We start from the raw sequence: 21,160 nt of genomic DNA, 5'->3' as shown, positions 1-21,160 counted from the left end.
TGAGGCTACCTATAGCAGACCCTAGGCCTCCCTACCCTGCTGCCAGCTCCCAGAGCAGACACAAGGCACCTGATTCCAGTGAGACAAGCAGCAGGGCCGGCTTTGCCTGGGAGATAAGGTTGGTACTGACCCTCTTCCCCCATGACAGGATGGGACTTCACCCTTGCACTTGAGAGCTTTGGCCCAGAAAGCCTTTTAGACTGTTGCCCTGCAACCCTTCCCCCAAAATACCTACTGGGAGACAGACTGAAATCCTTGTTAAGAGACAATAGAAAGTCTGGAATTAGCAGAAAACGCCCTCACTGTCCCAAGGGGAACTGCTGGGGGAATTAGCCCCCCACATTTTCTAACCTACAGGGAACAGGCTAGCACTAAAATCCCCCAGAAAAGGCTGAGAGAAGCAGAGCTGGGGTGTATTTTCAACAGGGCTGCAATCTTACCAAGGGGATCACATACAGGACAGAACTTAAGTGGGCCATGTGTGGCAGGAATAAGTGTATAGAAGGCTGGGGGTAGAGTCATTCAATGGTTATAGAGCCCACCACAGGGCTAGATGCAGCATTGTGGTGGTGTTTTTAAGGGAGTTCATTTTTTTTTTAAATCAGGTGGCTCCTGTCTTTACCACACCACAGCATGGAAGGTGGTGCCCAAGGCAGCCACTGCAAATGTACCATTGCAACAGCACAGGAGACAAAAATTCCAGACTGTTAATCAAGCAATTAAAAACTAGCTGCAAAAAGTAAACAAATGTTAAAATTAAGAGACTATTAAGTGATTCCCCCACCCTTCTAGGATAAAAAAGATCCCAACCATGAGGAGTTCTCGCTCCAGCAGATCTGATGTCCCTAAAGAAAAAGGGAGAGCACAGCTGCAACACATAGGACTGTAAGTCCAAGGCCAACCACATAAACAGCTAGAGCTGTTAAGGCAATCCAGTAGCAGGGTGACTGCTTGCTGGAGAAGGTGCCAGGTACAAGTGTGGACTGCTAGTGAAGTCCTTATTTTGAGGACTAAGGCAGAGAAAGCTCAAACTGCACAGGAGTCTGCACTCACCTGTGAAGGGCAAGATGTGTCCTAGTTGAGACTGAAGACTTCATAGCATGTTTACTAGCACTAGATCCATCCCCATCCATGTCAAGCACATGAAGAAGGCATGTGGGAGCTGTCAGGCTGCTATCAAAACCCCTTGACTGTAGGGGAGAGAATGGCTCCCCTCGCTCCTGCTGCTTCCTTTCTTAGCCTCTTCTGCAGCACTGAGGCTGCAAGTGCTGTTGACACTCAGCAGAGCACCAGGCTTTGTGGGGGCAGCACACTGTGCTTCTCAGCCCTAGTGGTCCAAGCAGGCCTTTTGTCAGCCTGATAGGTTTCCCCAGGGCTACATCGCTTCACTGTATGACCACCATCCTGGCAGATGTAGACCACACATTTGCTACTGATGTTGCTGCAAGGACAGTTTGAAGCTGCCACATATTCTTGCCATAAGAAAAACACTGGAATGTCAAAGCAAGTGTGCCAAGAACAATTTCAGGAGCAACCTGGACCGGATTGGAATGCAGGGACCTGACAAAGGATACCCAACCCCTGCTTTGGCATGTTCTGGAAGAAGAGCCACAGCTCCTTAGCTAACTGTGGTCTAGGAGGAACTGATAGAGGGTTCCATGGGCAGCAGTCCTGTTCCAAGGGTGATAATGACTGCCAGCACAGAGGGGTGGGGGAAAGGTTACCATTGCCATAAAAGCTTTCAGAGGTTGCGGAGTGAGTTGTGCCTGCCTCATGCTAGGGAGCAGAGGCCAAGCAATGAGACTCCTCGCAGATGGTAACTTTAAAAAAAGTTTTCCCCAACTAGTTCATCTAGTCACACACAAGCTTCAGCATCCTCAGCATCACCCCACCACCCATTCCTGAGCCGGTTTGTAACAGCCCACCCTTCTAATAGTAGTAGCCAAATAATTCTTTGCTCATGATATGCTTCTGCAGAGGCTCCTAGCACTATGTGCTTTGCTCAGCAGAGGGAGGGCTGGATCTTTTCCTCCCCCTCATTCAGTGCTTTAGCAAGAACCGAATAATCAAACTCCCCTTTCATAGCACATTTGCTGACTGGAGGCAGAGATTGTGCAGGAAGTGTAACCAGCCCCTCTTGCCCAAATTCACTATCAGTAGAAAGGACGGTAAAGAAACAGACTGGAAACCAGGAAGTGGAATCCACTAGCGAAATAAGAATCCCAAGGCCATTAGGTTCTGTTTTTATTTACACTGCAACCTCTGGGCTGAGGAACAGAGAGTTTCACTCAGTGCTCAATAACTTACCTTGCAATGTACAGTATTTGATCATTTAAAAAGAAATGAAACAGAGTGACAGCTGGGACGGACCTAGCCTAGTCCTGATGGAGAGGCCTTTAGCTGGGAGAAGGGTGCAGGGGTTTGTGCAGCAGTTAAGTTGGTAGAAGCTTGTGTGCAGGCAAGATTTTGTCCCTGTCTGGCAGAGTAGTGGGCCACTGTGATTCAAACAGCACAAGTCCTTGACTCTTACTGACTGCAGCTTAGGGAAAACAAAAGCAAACCCTGTCAAGGATTCCAAGGGACCTTAGCAAGAAGCAGGGCCCTTTCAGCAGCAGCATAAGCTTCCCCACTCCTTAGCAGGACGGGGAGAGTAGCATAGGGTCAGGCCAGGAAGAAAGAAGTGTGTTCCTAAGAGGGTTTGACTAGTGTTTGGCAGGTAAAAATGACTGAAAAGCCAGGAGGCAGCAGCTCCTCCCTGCAGAGGGGTTGAGAGGCCTTTCCCACCACCTCACATGGTTTAAGTTAAAATTGGGGGGGGTCTAAACTCTATCCCTCTTCTCAGCAGAGCAGAGAAGCAGCTCAAGGTGCAACAGGTAGCAGCACTCAAGCCCAGTGTTCCCTGCGCACTCGGATCACCAATCCTCCACTACCGCAGAGGCTGGCTGAGCTAGGCAGCACTGGGCAGGGGGCAGAGGAGAGGATGTGCTCAGAGCAGAAACTACCCACTCTGCACTCCTCCCCTCGCACTGCAGCTTTAGACTCCCCCTCCCCCCATCACTTTACTGTCCATTCACCCCTGCCCAGCAGAGGCCTGGTGTAGCTCCAGAGGCAGGAGAGAGGGCCCATCCTATACCCCAAACACTTTTGCAGTTCTGGGGGGAGGGTAATGCAGATGGCACAGCTGACAGTCCATGGGGTGCAAGTGGTGTCCCTGCTGCTCCGCCGGGCACCTTTCAGATGGAGATTGAGGCCGCTGCACTTCCCCACTCCAGCCAGCTCACACCCCGTTTGGCCGCCTCCTTTATAGAAAGCCCTCCTTCCGGAACTGCTCCTGCAGGATGTCCCTGTACTCATCAAAACCACCCTCGATGCGCGTCACGGTAGCGTTCTCACACACCCACAGCTCCTTGCACAGCAGGCGAATGAAGCACTCGTCGTGGGACACTAGGATCACACCACCCTGAGATTGAGGTACAAAGAGAAAGTGCTTTACACCAGAGGGGAAAATAAGGTACAACGGCAAACAGTCCAGTTCTAAATCGCTATTTGAATACTATGAGGAAGGGTAACATGTCTTGTTAAGTCTGCTGACCCCACTGCTTAGACCACAGAGGTGGCCTGAGTGTAGCTCTTGGCCCCTCAGCTCATGGAGATGCAGACCACAGGTCTGGCCACGCAAAACAGCATCATACAAATGTAAGGCTAGAAGGGACCTCAAGAAGCCATCAAGTCCACCCCTGCACTAAAACAGGACTAAGTAAACAGAGGTCACCCCTGACAGGGGTTTTCCAACCTGCCCAAAAACCTCCATAATCTCCCTGGAAAGCCCATTCCAGAGTTTAACTACTCTTAGAGTTAGAAAGTATTTTTTACTATCTAACATAAATCTCCCTTGCTGCAGATTAAGCCCACTGCTTCTTGTCCGACCGCCAGTGGACACGGAGAACAACTGATTACCAACCTCTTTATAGCAGCCCTGAACCTACCTAAAGACTGGTCAGTTCCCCACAGCCTTCTTTTCCCTAGACTAAACAGGCCCAGTTTAACCTTTCCTCATAGGTCAGATTTTCTAAACCTTTTATGGGTTTTGACGCTCTCCTCTGCGCTCTCTCCAATTTGCCCATTTCTCTCCTACAGTGGTGCCCGGAGCCGGACACGGTACTTCAGCTGAAGCCTCACCAGCACTGAGTAAAGTGGAACAGTTACCTCCCGTGTCGTACATATGCCACTCCTGTTAATACAGCCCAGAATGCTAATAGCATTCTCCTAACTGCATCACATTGTTGACTTTCAATTTGTGATTAATAACCCCCTGATCCTTGTCAGCAGTATGACTGCTTAGCCAGTTATTCCCCATTTTACAGTTGTGAATTTTAATTTTTTTCTTTCTTAACAAGTGAAGTATTTTGCATTTATCTTTACTGAACTTCGCCTTGTTGATTTCAAATCAAATTTCGCCTTGTTGATTTCAATTCTCCAAGTTGTCAAGGTAATTTTGAATTCTAATCCTGACCTCTAGAGTGCTCACAACCCCTCCTAGCTTGGTGTCACCGGCAAATGTTATAAGCATGTCCTCCACTCCATTATCCAAGTCATAAATGAAAATACTGACTAGTTTCCAGACCCAAGAGTGACCTCTGTGGGCCCCACTGGATATATCCTCCTACTTTGTATCATTCCAATAGCTAGGCTGCACTGCATATTGGAACCTCTGGACTCCATCTATTGCAGAATGGGCCCACTGGGAACTCCTACTTTCCATGGTACAAGTAGGCAGGAGGGACAAGGGGGTGGGAAATGGGCTCGGGACCCTCACCTTTCCTCCTGGGAGATCTGGGGCCAAGACTTGAGAGCAAATGCATAGTCTGGGAACGGATTGTGTGTGTAGTGAGAAGGAGCTTGACTCTGGCTTTTCACTTCACTCCTTGGCCTACAGCTAGAGTTTGCCACTGGCCACCCAAACTCACAGCAAGGCTCAGCCATTGCCCTCAGCTTTGCCTGAACAAGCTGTAGCTTCTCTTTTGAAGCAGGAAGATTTTGAGTTAACCTGTCAAGCTATTACTGGAAACAAAAGATTGTGATGGGCCCATCCCCATGAAGACACCACAGAATATGGCACAAGTGGCATATTTGCCTAGGACTGGAACAGTAAAATGTGCTACAGGCCAGGCTGAAGTGAAGTGAGCTGGCAGAGCAGTGGGATACCCTGACCTAGAAGAGGGGATGCTGTGGGTCTAGATACCTCACAGAGCTGGGGGAAGGGGCTGCTCTTTGGCTGACAGGTAAGAGCCAGCCACTTTCCTGGGCACTAAAAGAAGAATAACCATATTTTTCAAGGGAAGTCTGAAACAAGCCAAGGGACAGGAAGCACAGAGTCAAGGTGGAAATGCATCATGTTCTCCATTGACCAGGATAATTTGGGGCCACTTTAAACTACTCTAGTGGCTGCCACCGGGCTGGGATGCTCCAGCACCACAAGACAAGAGGCTGCAGGGAGCATCAGACCAAGGAGAGCCTTACCCGGAATTTATTCAGCGCTTTTGCCAGGGCCTCAATGGTCTCCATGTCCAGGTGGTTTGTCGGCTCATCCAGGATATAGAAGTTGGGACTGGAAGACGAGAAAAGAATCAGCAACTCAGCATCCCACTGGAAGAGGCCCATGCAGACCCTGCAGTGCAGTCACTGCCTGGCATTACCGTCAAGAACAACAGGCCCTCTGTTAGCAGGGCTAGAGAGCAAGGACTCACATTGGACGGGAGAGCCCAGCATATTGATCATTCCGCTCAAAACGTGATAGAGAGGTTCTTCATAGCACTGTCTCTTGTCAAGGCTCAGGTCCCCAAGTGTCTGCTCTGCCCAGTCCCATGTGTGGGCTATAGGGACCCCTGTATCCCAAGAATAGGACTGTGGACTGAGCCCAAAAGGGTAATGACAAGAGCAAGCTGCATGCCTCTGTCCATGCATAGCTCCCTCAGGGTGACCATGCTTCCCTAGAAAGCACTGGGTCTCCTGCTCAGCCAGAACCAGCAAAATACTCTTAGCATCTCTGCTTCCTCCCCCAAACAAACACCTAGGGACAGAGCCGTGTCACTAAAAGCAGCAGGAGCAACATATGGGAGAGGGTTACCAGGGCATGGTCATCTGGGCAAATGCCACTCGGCTCTTCTGACCTCCCGACAGGCTGGCGACAGGGCGGACGGCCAGCTCCCCCGAGACGCCGTAGCTTCCGAGCTGGTGACGATACTCCTCCTCTGTCTTCCCTGAAACAGCACATAGGGAGAATGTCACAACCCAGCCGGAGCCTGTTTGCATTAGCCCCCAAGATACTAACTCAGAGCTTCCAGTCGGCCAGGAGTCACACAAGGCCTCAGTAGCAAGCTGGACCTAGGTTCTGCACCAAGTCCCCCGGAATCTACAGTGCTCAAGTGCAGGAGGAGGGAAATGCAGCAGCAGAATGGAGGAAATTCACAGAGGCTTCAATATGAACCTGAGTGACACAATCAGGACAGGGGCTCCAGGGTACTGGCTGAGATGAAATTCAAGTGACAATGGCCCTAAATTCAGTGTTGCATATTTTTATATAAGGTAAAAGGATTATCCTACATCAGAGAGGAAGAAGCTGGAAGTTTTGGCAGCTGGGAGAAGAGCAACTGAAGCTTTTGCTGCTAAAATGATCAGCAGCTAAATAGTCTGCAATGCTGATGCATAACTCTGAAACCTAATGACAACAATCACTTCCCAGGGCTCATTTCAGGCTGTCTGCAGAGTTGGACATCCCTGCAGCACTCACACTGTGACACTACCTGAACTTTGCAAGCCAGGTATCAGAGAGCCTGCAGCTCCCGTGAGGTGGGGAAATATTAGGCAAGGGAAGAGGATGGCCCCAGAGCACTGCAAGAGGTGGCTGGTTCTCTAGGCAGGAGCTCCTATCTGCATCCAGGGGAAGCCTCCCGAATGCATCAATGCTGCTCCTTGCTTGGCAGAAGGCGCCACATGCCAGTTGCCAGCTCTACTTGCCCCAGGAGGCAAGACAGCAAATGCAGGACTCACTTGGCACCCCCAAGCACCCAGAGTCAATGCCCATGGAAGTGGGATGCTCACCTGGGAACCTCTTGGCCAATAACTCTACAGCACTGATGTTTAAGTCCAGCTGGTCCACGTGGTGCTGACTGAAGTAGCCAATCTTCAGGTTCCTGCCAAGCCAGAGAAGAGAGACCATTATAGGCAGCACTACCCAGAGCTCCTCTGGCCCACTGGCCTCACCCACTCGCTGCCAAGAGCAAGACAGAGGCAGCAGGAAGGGAAGGCATGTGCACATGTGGTAGTGGTGGGGGCAGGGGTTGCCTTCCCTAGGGGTTGGGGGATCTGGCTGCTCCATGACAGCTTAGAAAGCTCTTGGCCATTAAGTCTTAGCCACTGGTAACTGGGGAAACATGTTAATGCAGGTTCCCCAAGCCCTGGAGATGTCGGGAGGTGGCCCCAGGACAGAAGGAGCAGCCATTCTGGGGACCCACCCATAGTGCTTTTGGGGAAGTGGCCGATAAACCATGTTCCCTCCAGCACTCTGCAAATGGGGGGCCATTTCCCACAATCCCCTCTGCAAGTCCAGAGACCTCTTGGCCCTTACCCCATGATCCCCCCAATCCCTTCCTCTGTGCTAAAGCCAGGCAATAGCAACACAAGCTGTACCTGTGTGCGTGTCTAATCCCTCGAACTGGTGCCAGGTCTCCCATCAGGATCTTTAACATGGTTGACTTGCCAGCTCCATTCTCTCCGACCTGGGCAAAGAAGCAATAGTTGAGAGACTAGGTCCCACAGAGACAGCAATGGGGCCCCAGTGCCCATGGGGATTCCTTTCCTCGCCCAAGATTAGACTGGATTTTAGGGATGGAAGGTATAATTGACCATCCCCCATTACCACTGTCCAGGGCCCTCCTTCACACAAAGGGGGCTAGCCACAGGACAGCAGATACTCCAGCAATGCAAGGAGCTCCACAGCCCAGCTGGCCACCAAAGGTTCACTTGCCACACTCCAGCCGTGATCCCCTTGTACGACATCTGCCCCAACTGCCCACATCCTACTTCTAGGGCCTGCCAGGTCTCTCCTGAAACATCCTCTTGCGGCCCCATCCCAGCTAGAAGACCGAGTCCCCAATACGTACCACACATATCCGGGACTCCAGGTCAGCTGAGACAGAGAGGCCACGGAAGATGCAGTGACTTGGGTTGTAGCTGAAATCCACTTCATCCAGCTGCAGGATTGGGGGAGAGAATTTCTCAAAGCCATCAGGGAACCTGTAAGGGGGTGGGGGAGGAGAGGAAAGCCCAGCGCGGTCAATACAACAGGCAAGGGGAGAGGTAGCCAGAGGAAGCACAACACCTGAAGAGGAGGAATACCCACACACCATACGAGGCAGGGGGAGGGCAGGAAAGGATACTGCTTCACCTGCCAACCTCCACCTTCTGGGATAGGGAAGAAGTTCAGCACAGAACCCCACCTGCCTGCCATGTGCATCCATTACTACTCTATCTGGCCCACCCAGCCCATCTTCCCCGGACCTGGATCCGTGCCCTCACCATGAGAATGATGCAAGCAAACCAAGAAAACAGTAGGATTTATGTGTATTGGGCCTGATACCAGGGAAGGCAGAGGGGAGGTGCCAGCTCAGGGATAGGATACAGAGGGACTTGTACAAATTGGAGGACTGGGCCAAAAGAAATCTGATGAGGTTCAACAAGGACAAGTGCAGAGTCCTGTACTTAGGACAGAAGAATCCCATGCACAGCTACAGACTAGAGACCGAGTGGTTAGGCAGCAGTTCTGCAGAAAAGGACCTGGGGTTACGGTGGACAAGAAGCTGGATATGAGTCAACAGTGTGCCCTTGTTGCCAAGAAGGCCAATGGCATTTTGGGCTGTATAAGTAGGAGCATTGCCAGCCGATCGAGGGACATGATCGTTCCCCTCTATTCGGCATTGGTGAGGCCTTATCTGGAGTACTGTGTCCAGTTCTGGGCCGCACACTACAAGAAGGATGTGGAAAAGTTGATAAGAGTCCAGGGGAGGGCAACAAAAATGATTAGGGGGCTGGAGCACGTGACTTATGAGGAGCGGCTGAGGGAACTGGGGTTATTTAGTCTGCGGAAGAGAAGAATGAGGGGGCATTTGATAGCTGCTTTCAACTTCCTGAAAGGGGGTTCCAAAGAGGATGGATCTAGACTGTTCTCAGTGGCACCAGATGATAGAACAAGGAGCAATGGTCTCAAGTTGTAGTGGGGGAGGTCTAGGTTGGATATTAGGAAACACTATTTCAGTAGGAGGGTGGTGAAACACTGGGATGTGTTACCTAGGGAGGTGGTAGAATCTCCTTCCTTAGAGGTTTTTAAGGTCAGGCTTGACAAAGCCCTGGCTGGGATGATTTAGCTGGGGATTGGTCCTGCTTTGAGCAGGGGGTTGGACTAGATGATCTCCTGAGGTCCCTTCCAACCCTGATATTCTAGGATTCTATGAGGGAAATGGCACCAGCTTCTGCAGCCTTGATAGTGCTTTGCTGTTTTACAGAGCACACGCCCAGTAACAGGACCTGGGAGGCAAGAAGCTGTGGTCTGAGGCTGCCAGTCACCAGTACAGGGAACCGAGCTACCAGTTCCTCACCACGGGGTCTGTCGTCACTTACTTCATAATCACTTCAGACTCTTTGTCCACAGGTTTCAGTTCCGGCCTAGAAGGAGAAACTTGTCACTCTGAGCTGGGATATTGCTGTAGCAGGACAGCACCCCCTCCCCACATGCCATGCAATTCCCTGGGCCGGGGTAGAGTGGGGAACTTTTGCCCCAGGGCAGGGGGCTAGGAGTATGTCAGTGACACGCCCAGCCCTATACTGTACAACCATCCAGCTCCTTACAGTCATCCCAGGTGGCCTCAGAGACAGGACAGGAAGCAGAGGAGATGATCACTTGGGGAACTGACCATGTAGGTCAGGTGACCTCCTCCAAAAGAGCAGGCCCTATGTCTGGTCAGCCAAAGATCGGCCATTCCCGGGTCCAGAGCCAGCCCTGTAAGCCTAGAGAAACACCACTGTGTTTCAGGCCCATGTGGAGCCACTGGGAAAGGCCCTCAACACCTTCCACTTACTCAAATAGGATTAGGTGCTTTACCACCTAAAGCGTGTGAAGCCCCGTCCCCTACCACCTGGCCAAGTGGCATGGTTTAACTGCATGGCACGGTCTCAGCCCCTCCCACAGCTGTGTCAGTGGTGCAGTCCGACTGCATGCCACTGCTTCCCCTCCTCCCAGGCCCGAGTGAGGGGCAGGACCAAGCACTCACAGCTTCTCCAGCAGCTTGAGTTTGCTCTGCACTTGGGATGCCCGGTTTGCATTATAGCGAAATCGATCAATGAAGACCTAGGAGAGAACAGATCATCAGAGTCCCCTGGCCCAGTGTGGTACCAGCCACTAACCTCTGCCTGCTGCTAAGGCCCCCACCTCAGAGCTTGTCCTCCTATAATGGGACCTGAGCTGTGGGCCAGATTCCACTCTAAAGCCAGAGCGGCATGGAGGATCCAGGGTGAGGACAGCCCAAGAACAGTCTATGGCTGTCAGTATGAAGGAGGACTAGAGATGCTCCCTTACAATTAGCCCAGAGTAAGAGTGTTAGGCCCACATGAGCCCCTCCATTGCCTCCCACTGGCAACCGCCAGAGCCATGCTGCATGGAAATGAGTTCTGTAAACTGGCCCTTCTGCTGGAGGGACTCCCAGAATGGTACAGCAATGCTCTTCTCACAGGATGTGATCGCATCCATGCCATGTCATCATCTCTGTACCTGTATATGTTCCCGGTACTGCTGCTGGGCCTCATACTCGCGCTGCTGGTTCTTCAGCCGCTCCTCCTTGATCTTCATGAAGTTCTCAAAGTTGCCCCGGTACGGTTCAAGACGCTGCGAGTGCAGGTGGATGATGTCAGTGGCCACAGCATTCAGGAAGTTCCGGTCGTGGGACACCACTAGGATGGTTGACTGCCAGGTCTAGAGGAGATAGTAGCGGGGAGGCCTGAGCCAAGGTATTAATTGATCCCAGGGGAGCTTCATCCAGCCAATGGGGATCTCCGGCCTGTGTCACAGGGGCCCATATCCCATGCCTACTGCCTATCAAACCATTAAGGAGTCATCTCCACTCCAAGGGTGCATCACCAAAGAACGAGTGATCTTAGACAACAGCCCTCCACAGGTCAGACTACCCTTTGCCACCTCACCTACCTGCAGGTAGTTCTCCAGCCACAGAATGGCCCTCACATCCAACATGTTAGTAGGCTCTGAAAGGGAACAGAAAAGGGACAGGGATCAGTGGATTCAGCCCACACAAAGGATGGCAAACACCCAGCTGGTAAGAACATGCAAAGCTACCACTTGCTCCAGAACTAGGACCATTGGAAAGGGGACCGTCACAGTAGTGCCCAGAGAATCATGGGGACAACGTACTGGGTACTGCATACATCCACTGGATGAGAGTCGGACAAGATGCAACAAGCGGATGCAACAAACGGTGAAAATCTGGTGGCTCCCAACTTGAATGGTTGGCAGGTTTCAAGTCTTCTTTGGTAATAAACACAAATACTAACGCCTTCAGAGCCCTTGAACAAGCCAACATCCAGGCCAGCCAAGGTCAATGGCCAAGGAGGAAGAGGGGACAGGATAAGCTATTTGACTTCCTTAGATGTCTGGACTCCTCTGGTGAGCCAGTACACAGGGGTCTCACTCCACAGCCCTGGCAGCACCAGGTGAACAGCTGCGCATTCACTCAGGATATGCAGCCAAAAAGCCATACCAGGTCTCCCACTCCCAGCAAGGGCATTCAGAGCCATCCCACAAGGCCACAGCTCAGAGATGAGAAGGGATTCATGGCATTCGCTTACCATCAAGCAGAAGAAGATCCGGTCTGAGAGAGAGTGTAGGGGGAGGGGAGAGAGAACAGTTAATACTGGTATATGTTTAAATATGAGTAGATCTACCGTAAGATTGTTTTAATTCAATTATTTGTTACCCTGCCTGGAGAGGCTGGGGGCTCCCCCCGCAGCCAATACTGCCCTGCTCCCTTGCTGGCAGAGTGAGTGTGAGCTAACCCCAAGGTAACTCCTGGGCTCTGCCATCAGAGTCTACCCTACTTTAACAGAGATGGAGTGGAATAAGATCAAATATGGACCATGCTGAGACCTACCTGGCAAAAAGGGCCCTGGCTAAGGCCAACCTCATTCTCCAGCCCCCGGAGAACTCTCTGGGCAGAGAAAAACACACATACAGGAGGCATCAGAGCTCAGTACAGAACCACCCTGACTTAGCCCATCCACAAGAAATCCTCCCCCACGAGTCACCCTGTTCTCTCACCCCATGACTCCACACAGCAGAGATGCCAGGGCTCATCACCATCTGGGGAAGGAGGTGCCCTTTAAACTCTGCTGTCACCCCAGAGAGAGCTTGTCAGTGCAGCAGGGGCGAGATGCAGCAGGCCCTGACTCAGAAGTTACAAGGGGCAGCAAAAATTCATCATGGTATGCCTGCTGCTGAACTTGAGAGCAGCATCACATGTTGCTGAGTTGCTCTCTGCCCTGCCACATCTGTAGCAGCCTGATTCAGGAGGGAAACAGCCAAGCCCTTCCAAAGAGCATACCAGCTGCTGTTTCATCCACTCCAGGCCACCCCCACGGCAACAGCAAGGGGGACGCCAGTGACCCACGGAGCGTCTGGCAGTGCCCAGCATTCCATCTGATGCCTCTAGCCTGGCAAGAGAAGCACTGGGGTAGGGCAGCTCAGGCCCCTCCAGGCCTAGGGCAGGGAGGAATCTACCCAAGCACTGACACCTTGATGAACGGAGACTTACTTGGTTGTCTGTTGCTGCATCTTTGCACTGAAGCCCAGCCCAGCAAGAATGACAGATGCCCTGTGGGGAAGAGGAGAGACAGGCCTCTGAAATCCACTCGACAGCTATGTGTAACTGCCTGCAACACAAGGCTCAGAATCCAAGACAAGTGCTCCAATGGAGACTGTTGCGGTATCGAAAGGATGCTGCAAGATTTTGGACCCAGCAGAAACCCATCTCCCGCACAATAGCAGCCACGCCGGGAATCCCAGCTTCCCAACAGGGCACAGGATGGTTTTGACATGACGTTCTGGGGTTTGAAATCAGACACTGACTCCAGGCCACTGGCCCAGAGCCAAAGAAGCCCAGCCCTGCCTCTAAGGCCAGCATAACATTCAGTTTCCATCACCTACAGACATGGAAACATCTCTCAGATGGTCACCTTCTGGGAGGTCCCAGAAGCCAAGTGGAGCACCATTAGTCTAGTCATTAGAGGGTAAGAAAGCCTGACTTTCCCCAAAACCTCTGGGGGGCTCCCAGCTGCTCCAGTTCCAATCTCTCCCAGATGTAGAGAATGAGGCAGGAGTAGTGGCCACAAGAACCTCCAGCTCATTTGTTAGATTCCATGACCAGGTAGGGACATTCCACCGACAAAGAGTCCATGTCCACCAGTCTAAATACCCATCTCCTAATACCCCAAGCTAGCTGCAGATAGTCAAGGGGCAGCTCCCCATGTCTGGCTCAGAAAGGGGGCTCGTCTTACCTGGCTGGCGCCTTGTCTGCCTCTATCTCTTCCAGCTTGGCGTAGATTTCCGACAGTCTGTCACCTTCTGTACCTTGTCCCCTGGTAGGAGACACAAGGGCAGCATAGGGAATTCTTGTAAGGTCAGGGTTTAAAAATCGGCTCTCTCAGGTTGTGTGCATGTGGGCTGGGGGAGAAGGCAAGCAGAACTCAAGCTCCTGGGGTATGCACTCCATTCCTACTGGAGCTTTAATCTGAACATGACCAGCCCCAGGGAGGAAAAATGGAAAGCAGAACCCTGGCAAAGCCACTAGCTCAATTTTAGTGCTAGCACATGGCAGGAGAAAGCACTGGTCTCTCCAGGACACGAGGCTCAGGCACTAGGAGCGGGACTGGAAGCCTAGGCTCAGGCAAGGCCGTAACCCCAAGGCATGGTCTACATGGCAGTGTCTCACTTGCCAGCGTTGATCCTGGCTGTCAGCTCCCTTTCCTCCTGCAGCAGGCTCTCGCGGGTGGTGTCGCACTCTAACACGCTCTGCAGAGCTGGCGTCTCATCCCCTGCCACCTCCTGCTCCACGTGGAGGATGCTGATGTGTGAGGGGATGCGCAGGCTGCGGCTGGCCATCATCTTCAGCAGGGTGGTCTTGCCCAGCCCATTCCTGCCCACCAAGCCGTAGCGCCGGCCAAATGCCAGGTTCAGGTCTGCACCTGTTAGCAGGACACTAAGGCAAGAGAACAGACCGATAGCTGGTCAGCCTGACAGTTCACCTGCAAGGACACAGCAGCACCCAGCAGCAGCGCTTCCACTGGATGGTGGGTTCTGCTGGGAACTTCATGAAAGCTGCTACCCAAAGCCAGAGGGAGGACAAGCTCCCACACAGTGGCAATCAATCCTGACCTGTTGCACCTTTCCTGCTATTCCAGTCCAGGCTGTCCCACGATCCTATCCCACCACCTCCCCTATTCTAGGGTTCTCCACACAAACTGCAGCCACTATATGAATCTTCTCCTACCCCACCCCTATCCCAGCCTCCCCCGGGTCCTTCCCACCCCACAGGGACTCACCGCTCACCGAAGGACACATCAAAGTTCTCGATGCGCACATCATACGATTTGTTCTTGCCCGATGACTCCATGCGAGTCTCCTTCTTGCTGGATGCCTGGCTAGCAGATGCCTCCTCCAGGACCCTGTGACCAGGCATGAAAGAAAGTAGAGCTTCAGTTGTGGCAAAGCCCTGGAGCACATCAGGCTCCCCAGAGAGCCACACTCATCAGTGCGATCAGAGCCTGCCCATCAGCCACGTGCACACTCACAGTATGCCAGTGGGGTTCAGGGAATCCCGCTCTGTCCTCTTGTTCTGCTTGGCCTTCAGTTTGGCTTCCGCCTTCTCCAGCTTCTTGGCATTCACCATCTGGGACACAAGGAAGAACATTCAAAAAAGAGCAAGAATGACCATAAGGAGCCTGAAGCAATTGACTAGTAAAGGGGAAGAGCCTAGTTAGGAGGGAAAATCCTGATGGGTGGAAATTTCAAGGAGGAAGGGTCAATTACTTAGGTGGGACACGAGGATTGACTAAAAGGGTGCGGATGGCACCAACGGGCATTTCAGGGTCACAGCTCTTCTCTGAGCCTTCTCCAATTTATCAACATCCTTACTGAATTAATGGACATCAGAAATGGACACAGCATTCCAGTACTGGTTGCATAAGTGCCAAATAAAGAGGTAATATCACTTTCCTGCTTGAGAGTCTTCTGTTTGTACATCCAAGGATCACATTAGGCCTTTTGCCCATAGTATCACACTGGGAGTTCATGTTCAGCTGATTATCCACCATGACCCCCAAGTCCTCCCCCCAGCCCACCCCGAGTCACTTCTTCTCAAGACAGAGTCTCATATCCTGTAAGTATGGCCTATACGCTTTGTTCCTAAATATATAACTTTACATTTGGCTGTACTGAAAACACAATTGCACCCAGCACACCAAGTGATCCAGATTACTCCGTACCAGTGACCTGTCCTCTTCCTTATTTACTATTCCCCGCTCCCAATCTTTGTCTCATTTACAGATTTTTATCATTAACAATTTTATTTTTTCTTCCAGGTCATTGACAAAAATATTACATAGCTTAGACCTGATCCCTGTGGGACCTCACTAAAAACACACATGCTCAAAGAGTCCCCATTTACAGTTACATTCTGAGACCTATCAGTTAACCAGTTTTTAATCCATGCCCTGTTACTTTTATATTATTCTAGTTTTTTAAATCAAAATGTGCGGTACCAAGTCATACCCCTTGGAGAAGTCTAGGTATATTACGTCAACACTGATATTACCTTTATCAACCAAACTTGTTATCTAATCAAAAAATGATATCAAGTTAGTCTGACAGGATCTATTTCCCATAAAGCCATGTTGATTGGTATTATTACCCTCCTCTAATTCTTTATTAATTGAGTACCATATCATCTGTTCCACTATTTTGTCCAGGATCTATGTCAGGCTCACAGGCCTACAATTACCTAGGTAATTCTGTTTACCAGATCAAGACCAAGCAGCCCCACACAAAGTGAAGGTGTGAACAGAGAGAAAGCAATTTCAACATCTAGAGAGAAGAGACAGAAGGCCCCACTCCCCAGCCTATTGTGTGGATGTATGTGTAAGAAGGCAAAGCCCTCTCAGCATCTTGAGCAATGCAGCAGGCAGGCTGGTAACAGCATGAGCAGCATGGATCCCTTTCTTACTTACTGAGTTCTGGTCTCTCTTTAGCAACAGCTTCGGCAACAGGTCCAAGCCAGAATCTGCAATCAACAAGAAAGGCACAGTAACACTCAGCCCTTCTCTCTCTCCAGCACCTTCTGCCAAAGCAAACTCAGTGCTTAATACAAATCTACCCAGCTCCCTGGCAGGAAAATTAATAACCTATTTTACAGATGGAGAAAGGTGAAATGACTTGCCCAAGAGCACATGGCAAGCGAGTGGCAGAGCTGAGACTAGAATTTAAGTCTTTATTCCTAGTTCCGTTCTTGCCATTAGATCTCACTGTCTCAAAGGCCACCACTACACAGGATGAGCTCCTCAAAATTCCAAGGAGGGAGTCCCATTCCAATCCATAAACTCCAGGGTTTATAAACTTCCCACCACAATGATGCTTCTGTTGGAAGGAACAGATCAGCTGGGAGACTGTCCAGCTCAAGCACTGAAGGTCGATGTCCTAGGAGCAAGGGCTGCTAAACATTTGTTACTCACCATAGTTGTCTGTGATCTTGGAAAGCTGAATTGGGGCATCCAGCAGCACCTGCCTGCGTCCTCGTGAGTTTTCCTCATCCCTGTAACATACAGGAGAGTCAAGGAGTAAAGCTGCCAAGATACCATCCTCTCTGCAACATTCCCATCTGCCACACCTCCCCAAATGAGTCTCAGATGCTGCTCTAAATTATTCTTTGTCACCCCGTTTTACATCCTCGTGCCATACATTCCAGATGCTGACGCTTGCCACCACAGCTCCAAAGTAAAATGCAGGCTCCAACACATCACAAGACCCAGAGCACACCTGATCTCTCACCCACTGCCTTTGGCCCCAGGCCTGTTTCCAGATCCTTGCACTGAGGCCCAAGAGCCTCCCACCACGTCACTTGATGGAGGGTACTTACAGGTGGAGAGTGTTGTACATCCTCTGGCAGATTTCCCGGATGTCCTCATCATCTTTGGAGTCTCTGGACACTTCCTGCAAGAGCTCTCCCACCGCTTCAAAGAGATCATCCACAGACTCAAAATCTGCACTGCCACTATGCAGGACCCCTGCAAGAGGAAAGAGACAAGCCCCTGAGCAACAAGCCCCGAATAATCCCAACCCAAACAACAGCCAGTGTCACGGGCTCAGCACTTCCCCATCATTTTAACTGAGCACCAAGGATCATTCTGGGATTAAGGCAGTGGGCTGGGACTCTTGGTTTCCTCGACTGGCACTGATGAAGAGAGCTGTGGGTTCAATCCCAGGCTCTGCCACAGACACCCTGTGTGACTATGAGTAAGTCACTTTGGCCCAGATCCTCAAGCCCTTTTGGCGCCTCACGGACATCAAAGCCCATAGGAATGAGGCGCCTCAGATCCCCACCACGGGACCAGACGCCCTCTCTCCCAGGAATTGAGAGTAATTTCATTCACATGGGAGAGGCTCAGGCCACGCCGCTGGGGGCTGCAGCAGCGCCTAGACCACCAGACCCCGCACCTCGGGCGCCGGGGACTGAAGCCTCCCCCACGAGCAGGCAGCCTTCGGGCGAGCAGGGCGGCCAGCCGGGGACTGACTCTCCGCGGCGCCGGCAGCTGGAGCAAGGCGGCAGGGGAGCGGCAGGGGAGCGCCCGGGTCCCGCCGAGCGGGGCTGCTCCGGAGGCTCGGCTTCCGGGCAGGACACCCGGCACCCCCCGCTGTCTCAGGCCGGCCCAGGCAGAGAAGCAGCCGAGGCCCGGACCGCAGGCGGCGGAGCGGAGGGCAGCGGCGCCCGCCTCCCCTCAGAGCCCCGGGGAGAGGCGGCGGGCAGGGCACCCCCGAGCCCCGGCCCCACCCCCTCACCCGTCACGTAGGCGAACACCTCCCCGTCCAGCTCGGGGAACTCGCTGCGCAGGATCTCGGCGCAGGAGGCCATCGCCGCGCAGCCCGGCACCGGACCGCAGGCCCCAGACCAGCCGCCACCGGCCCACGCAGCCCCGGGAGAGGGGGAAGAGCGGGGCACGCCGGGGAAAAAAAGTCCGCCGGGCGCGCGGGCTGCTGGGAAATGGAGTCCGGGACAAGCCACAGCGCGAGGGACGGCGGGAGACGGAGTCCCACGCATGCGCCTCTGCCTGGGGCGCGCAGTCCTCGAAGTTCCCGCCGGGACTGCGGGAGCGCATGCGCAGTGGGGTTGGGGGCGGGGCTCTAGAGTGGGGATCAAGTTGAGGCCAGGCCAGGGGGCGGAGCGCAGAGGGCAGGGGGCGGGGCAACGACACGGTTGCCCCAGTGATCAGAGATGGGCCCCGCCCCCTTGCTGGGAACCAAACAGGGTTCAGCCCAGCCCACCCCCCCGTAGCCCCAGGGATCCAGCCAGCCAGGATCCCGACCCCCAGGGGGTGCTGGGGACTTCGGGCCTCTCACCACCCCTCATCAATGACTCTGCCCCGCGGGGAGGCCCGAGCCCAAGGACCTTGCCTCTCTAATGTCCTAGGACCGACACGGCTACACCACCCCTGCGAAGAGCTCCCACTGCGGCTTTTCCACGAGACGGGGCCTCAAACTGGAAGATAGCCGAGGACGTGGGTGGCAGGAGGTTAAAATACCCCCTTCCTTCAGCCCCTCATTCCCTTCTGATACCCACCGAAGATGCTGAAAGGAAAGGCGGGGTGTATTTCCATCCGGCACGGTAGCAGCCCTCTGCACCTGAGGAGCTGCTCCGTGCCAGGGCCCAGCCGGGCCCCAGAGGCAGTTGGTGCACAGCGCAGACATCGCCAAAGGGCCCGAGCAACCAAGCACAAGGGAGCGTTGGATAAGCAGCATTTCCAGCCCACGCTGCTGCCATTTCTTTCAGATAACTTGTTTGGCGGGAAATTGCAAGGATCTATTCCAGGAAAACGAACATCCACACCCTTAAAGGCTGGGGTACAGAGCTAACAGCTGCACTAGGCCAGGCTGTGGACGTGGAAAATGACAAATCACTACTTGTAAAGGGCCACTGAGCCAAAAGAAGACGGGCAGAAGAAGGCAGCTGGGATTCTTACCTAGGTTTTAATTCAGCTCCTGGTTTGACAGGGCTACAGCAGGGTGGATCCAGATATAAGCACAGGCTTGAGGTGCATGGAAAGGGGAAGAGACATGCTCACAGATATCAGCTAACTGGGGGGGGTAGGGAATGAAAGCAAGCAGAGGGCCTTGGGAAGCAGGCCATAGCAATCTCACCCTCACTTCCTCCCAGCAGGAGATCACTGCCCTGGCTCAGGAATAGTGAGCAGAGCAGCTTCTACCAGCACTGGGAGTAGGCCAATGAAAGGAGCAGAGTTCTAGCACTGAACTCGCTGCTATTTGGCCAGCCCTGGTTTAAGTGCCTAGAACGAGGAGGAACCAGAGGAGATGGGGCAGGATGCTGAGTGATGAGAGACCCAAGCAATGAGACTGCTGTGAAGAACAGGGCTGATACTGTTCCCCCTCAGGGCCCTAGGGCCCCGAGACACATGTTTACAATTGTGCATGCATCCCTCACCCTATGAATCAGGCACATGCATTTCCCTGTATGTCCCTTCAGAGCCCTGGTTGCTTGTGAGAGGAAGGACTCCTGGCCTTGAGCTTTATCTGCCAAGAATGGGCCCGGAGGATCCGACTGGCGTGGCGGATCAAGCACGTGTACTGCCCTTCGCTGAACTTAGTGGCACGAACGCGCAGCTCCTGGCACGGCAGCAGCTTGAAGCTGGGAACAGAATCTGAAAGGAGCTCCCCATCTTGTACCAGCTGCAAGAGAAAGGGGGGCAGTACAGTAAGTCCAAGGCAGCTGCTCTCAACTAGCACCAGCCACCTCTGGCCCATCACTCAGTGTGACCCTGCAAATGTTAATGCCTTTCCTGCAGCTCCTGGTTTGTTAACAGCCTCCTTCACTCTGCCCAGAGCGCTCCCAGCTACAGCAGAGATCAGGCCATTTCTCCCTTCCCTCCATCTCTCCGCTGTGCCTCTTAGACAGGGACTTTATACACAGAACACAGTGGAGAAGTTTGTTTCATTCAGGCATGGTCAGAATCAGGAACCATGATTGCTCCTTATTAGAGGGGTGTTCAATGCTCAGTAGCCATTGAACCCCATCTGCTCTGCCTTTCCAAAGCAGTAGCCTCCCTCCTTCCTGCCCTCCACAGCTGGTAGCATCTGCCCAGATACCAGCTCCAGGAGAGCGAGCTGCACTGGGAAAGACCTTCGCCCACAGAAGACATCAAGCTTCCGGACAAGGAAGTTACTGCAGAGATCAGCCCTATGGGGCTAGAGTAGAGAGACCTGGGGCAGGTCTAGTGGCTACTGTGGGGAGAGTGAATTGTCTGTGACCCTGGACACATCAATGCTCTGAACCCAAGAAGGGCCCCCCAGTTGCAGGGGGTAGTGACTCACCTGACTTGCAGGTGTGGCCTGGAGGAGTTCAGCCCACAGCGGAAGGTTATGACTCTGCCTTCGGAGATGTACTTGGTGTGAATGTGGGGGGGGGGGGGGAGGAGGAGGGACGCACAGAGGGGGAGGAGGAGACAGCAAGGGGCTCTGAAAGAGAGAGACAAAGAACAGTGACGTCTACAGCTGAGGGCCCTTGCAGCTCCCCCAGACCTCTCCTCATACTGCAGAGGCTGGATGGGGATTGAGGGGCATGGGAGGTGCTAGGTGGCATTTGCTTTGCAGGGGCCTGGGCAGGGCTGGTCGACCTGTGGGTTCTGTGCGTTCTGGGCTCCTGGCTGGATGCAGCTGGACCGATGCAGGACTCTGTCTCGGTGCAGGACGATGATTCAGCCAAAGGGGCCCTCAAGGGGACTGTCCCCTCTTCTGGGGCCAGATGGCAACTAGGTGCTGGGC

The 21,160-nt window shown here is 52.9% G+C and overlaps 1 protein-coding gene across 2 annotated transcripts; it reads right to left on the bottom strand.

The window, feature by feature from the left end:
• Positions 1–2,227: 2,227 nt before the first annotated feature.
• ABCF3 (ATP binding cassette subfamily F member 3) lies at positions 2,228–18,332 on the bottom strand. Of its 2 annotated transcripts, XM_073359189.1 has the most exons (21): positions 18,167–18,332; positions 17,247–17,394; positions 16,843–16,922; positions 16,342–16,394; positions 14,908–15,005; positions 14,659–14,781; positions 14,049–14,315; positions 13,615–13,695; positions 12,873–12,932; positions 12,213–12,269; positions 11,911–11,933; positions 11,255–11,310; positions 10,823–11,023; positions 10,326–10,402; positions 9,676–9,720; positions 8,163–8,295; positions 7,690–7,778; positions 7,102–7,193; positions 6,128–6,260; positions 5,521–5,608; positions 2,228–3,460 (listed from the first exon to the last, which is right to left on the bottom strand). In XM_073359189.1, the coding sequence occupies exons 1-21, from the start codon at positions 18,237–18,239 to the stop codon at positions 3,302–3,304; spliced, it is 2,136 nt and encodes a 711-aa protein (XP_073215290.1). In that variant the 5' UTR covers positions 18,240–18,332; the 3' UTR covers positions 2,228–3,301. The 2 variants fall into 2 exon arrangements, with proteins under 2 accessions (XP_073215290.1, XP_073215291.1); XM_073359190.1 differs by lacking the exon at positions 12,213–12,269.
• Positions 18,333–21,160: the final 2,828 nt, after the last annotated feature.

The sequence above is a fragment of the Lepidochelys kempii genome, chromosome 9 (assembly GCF_965140265.1).
Source record: "Lepidochelys kempii isolate rLepKem1 chromosome 9, rLepKem1.hap2, whole genome shotgun sequence".
Taxonomy (NCBI): domain Eukaryota; kingdom Metazoa; phylum Chordata; order Testudines; family Cheloniidae; genus Lepidochelys; species Lepidochelys kempii.
This window is presented reverse-complemented; position numbering and strand designations above follow the sequence as displayed.

Coding starts and splice junctions, on each gene's coding strand:
- ABCF3 (XM_073359189.1), bottom strand. CDS start 18,239: ATGGCCTCCTGCGCCGAGATCCTGCGCAGCGAGTTCCCCGAGCTGGAC. Junction 8,296..9,675: donor GAGTCTGAAGTGATTATGAA/GTAAGTGACGAC, acceptor ACCCCCTTACAG/GTTCCCTGATGGCTTTGAGA. Junction 5,609..6,127: donor GCCCAGATGACCATGCCCTG/GTAACCCTCTCC, acceptor CTCGTCTTCCAG/TCCCAACTTCTATATCCTGG.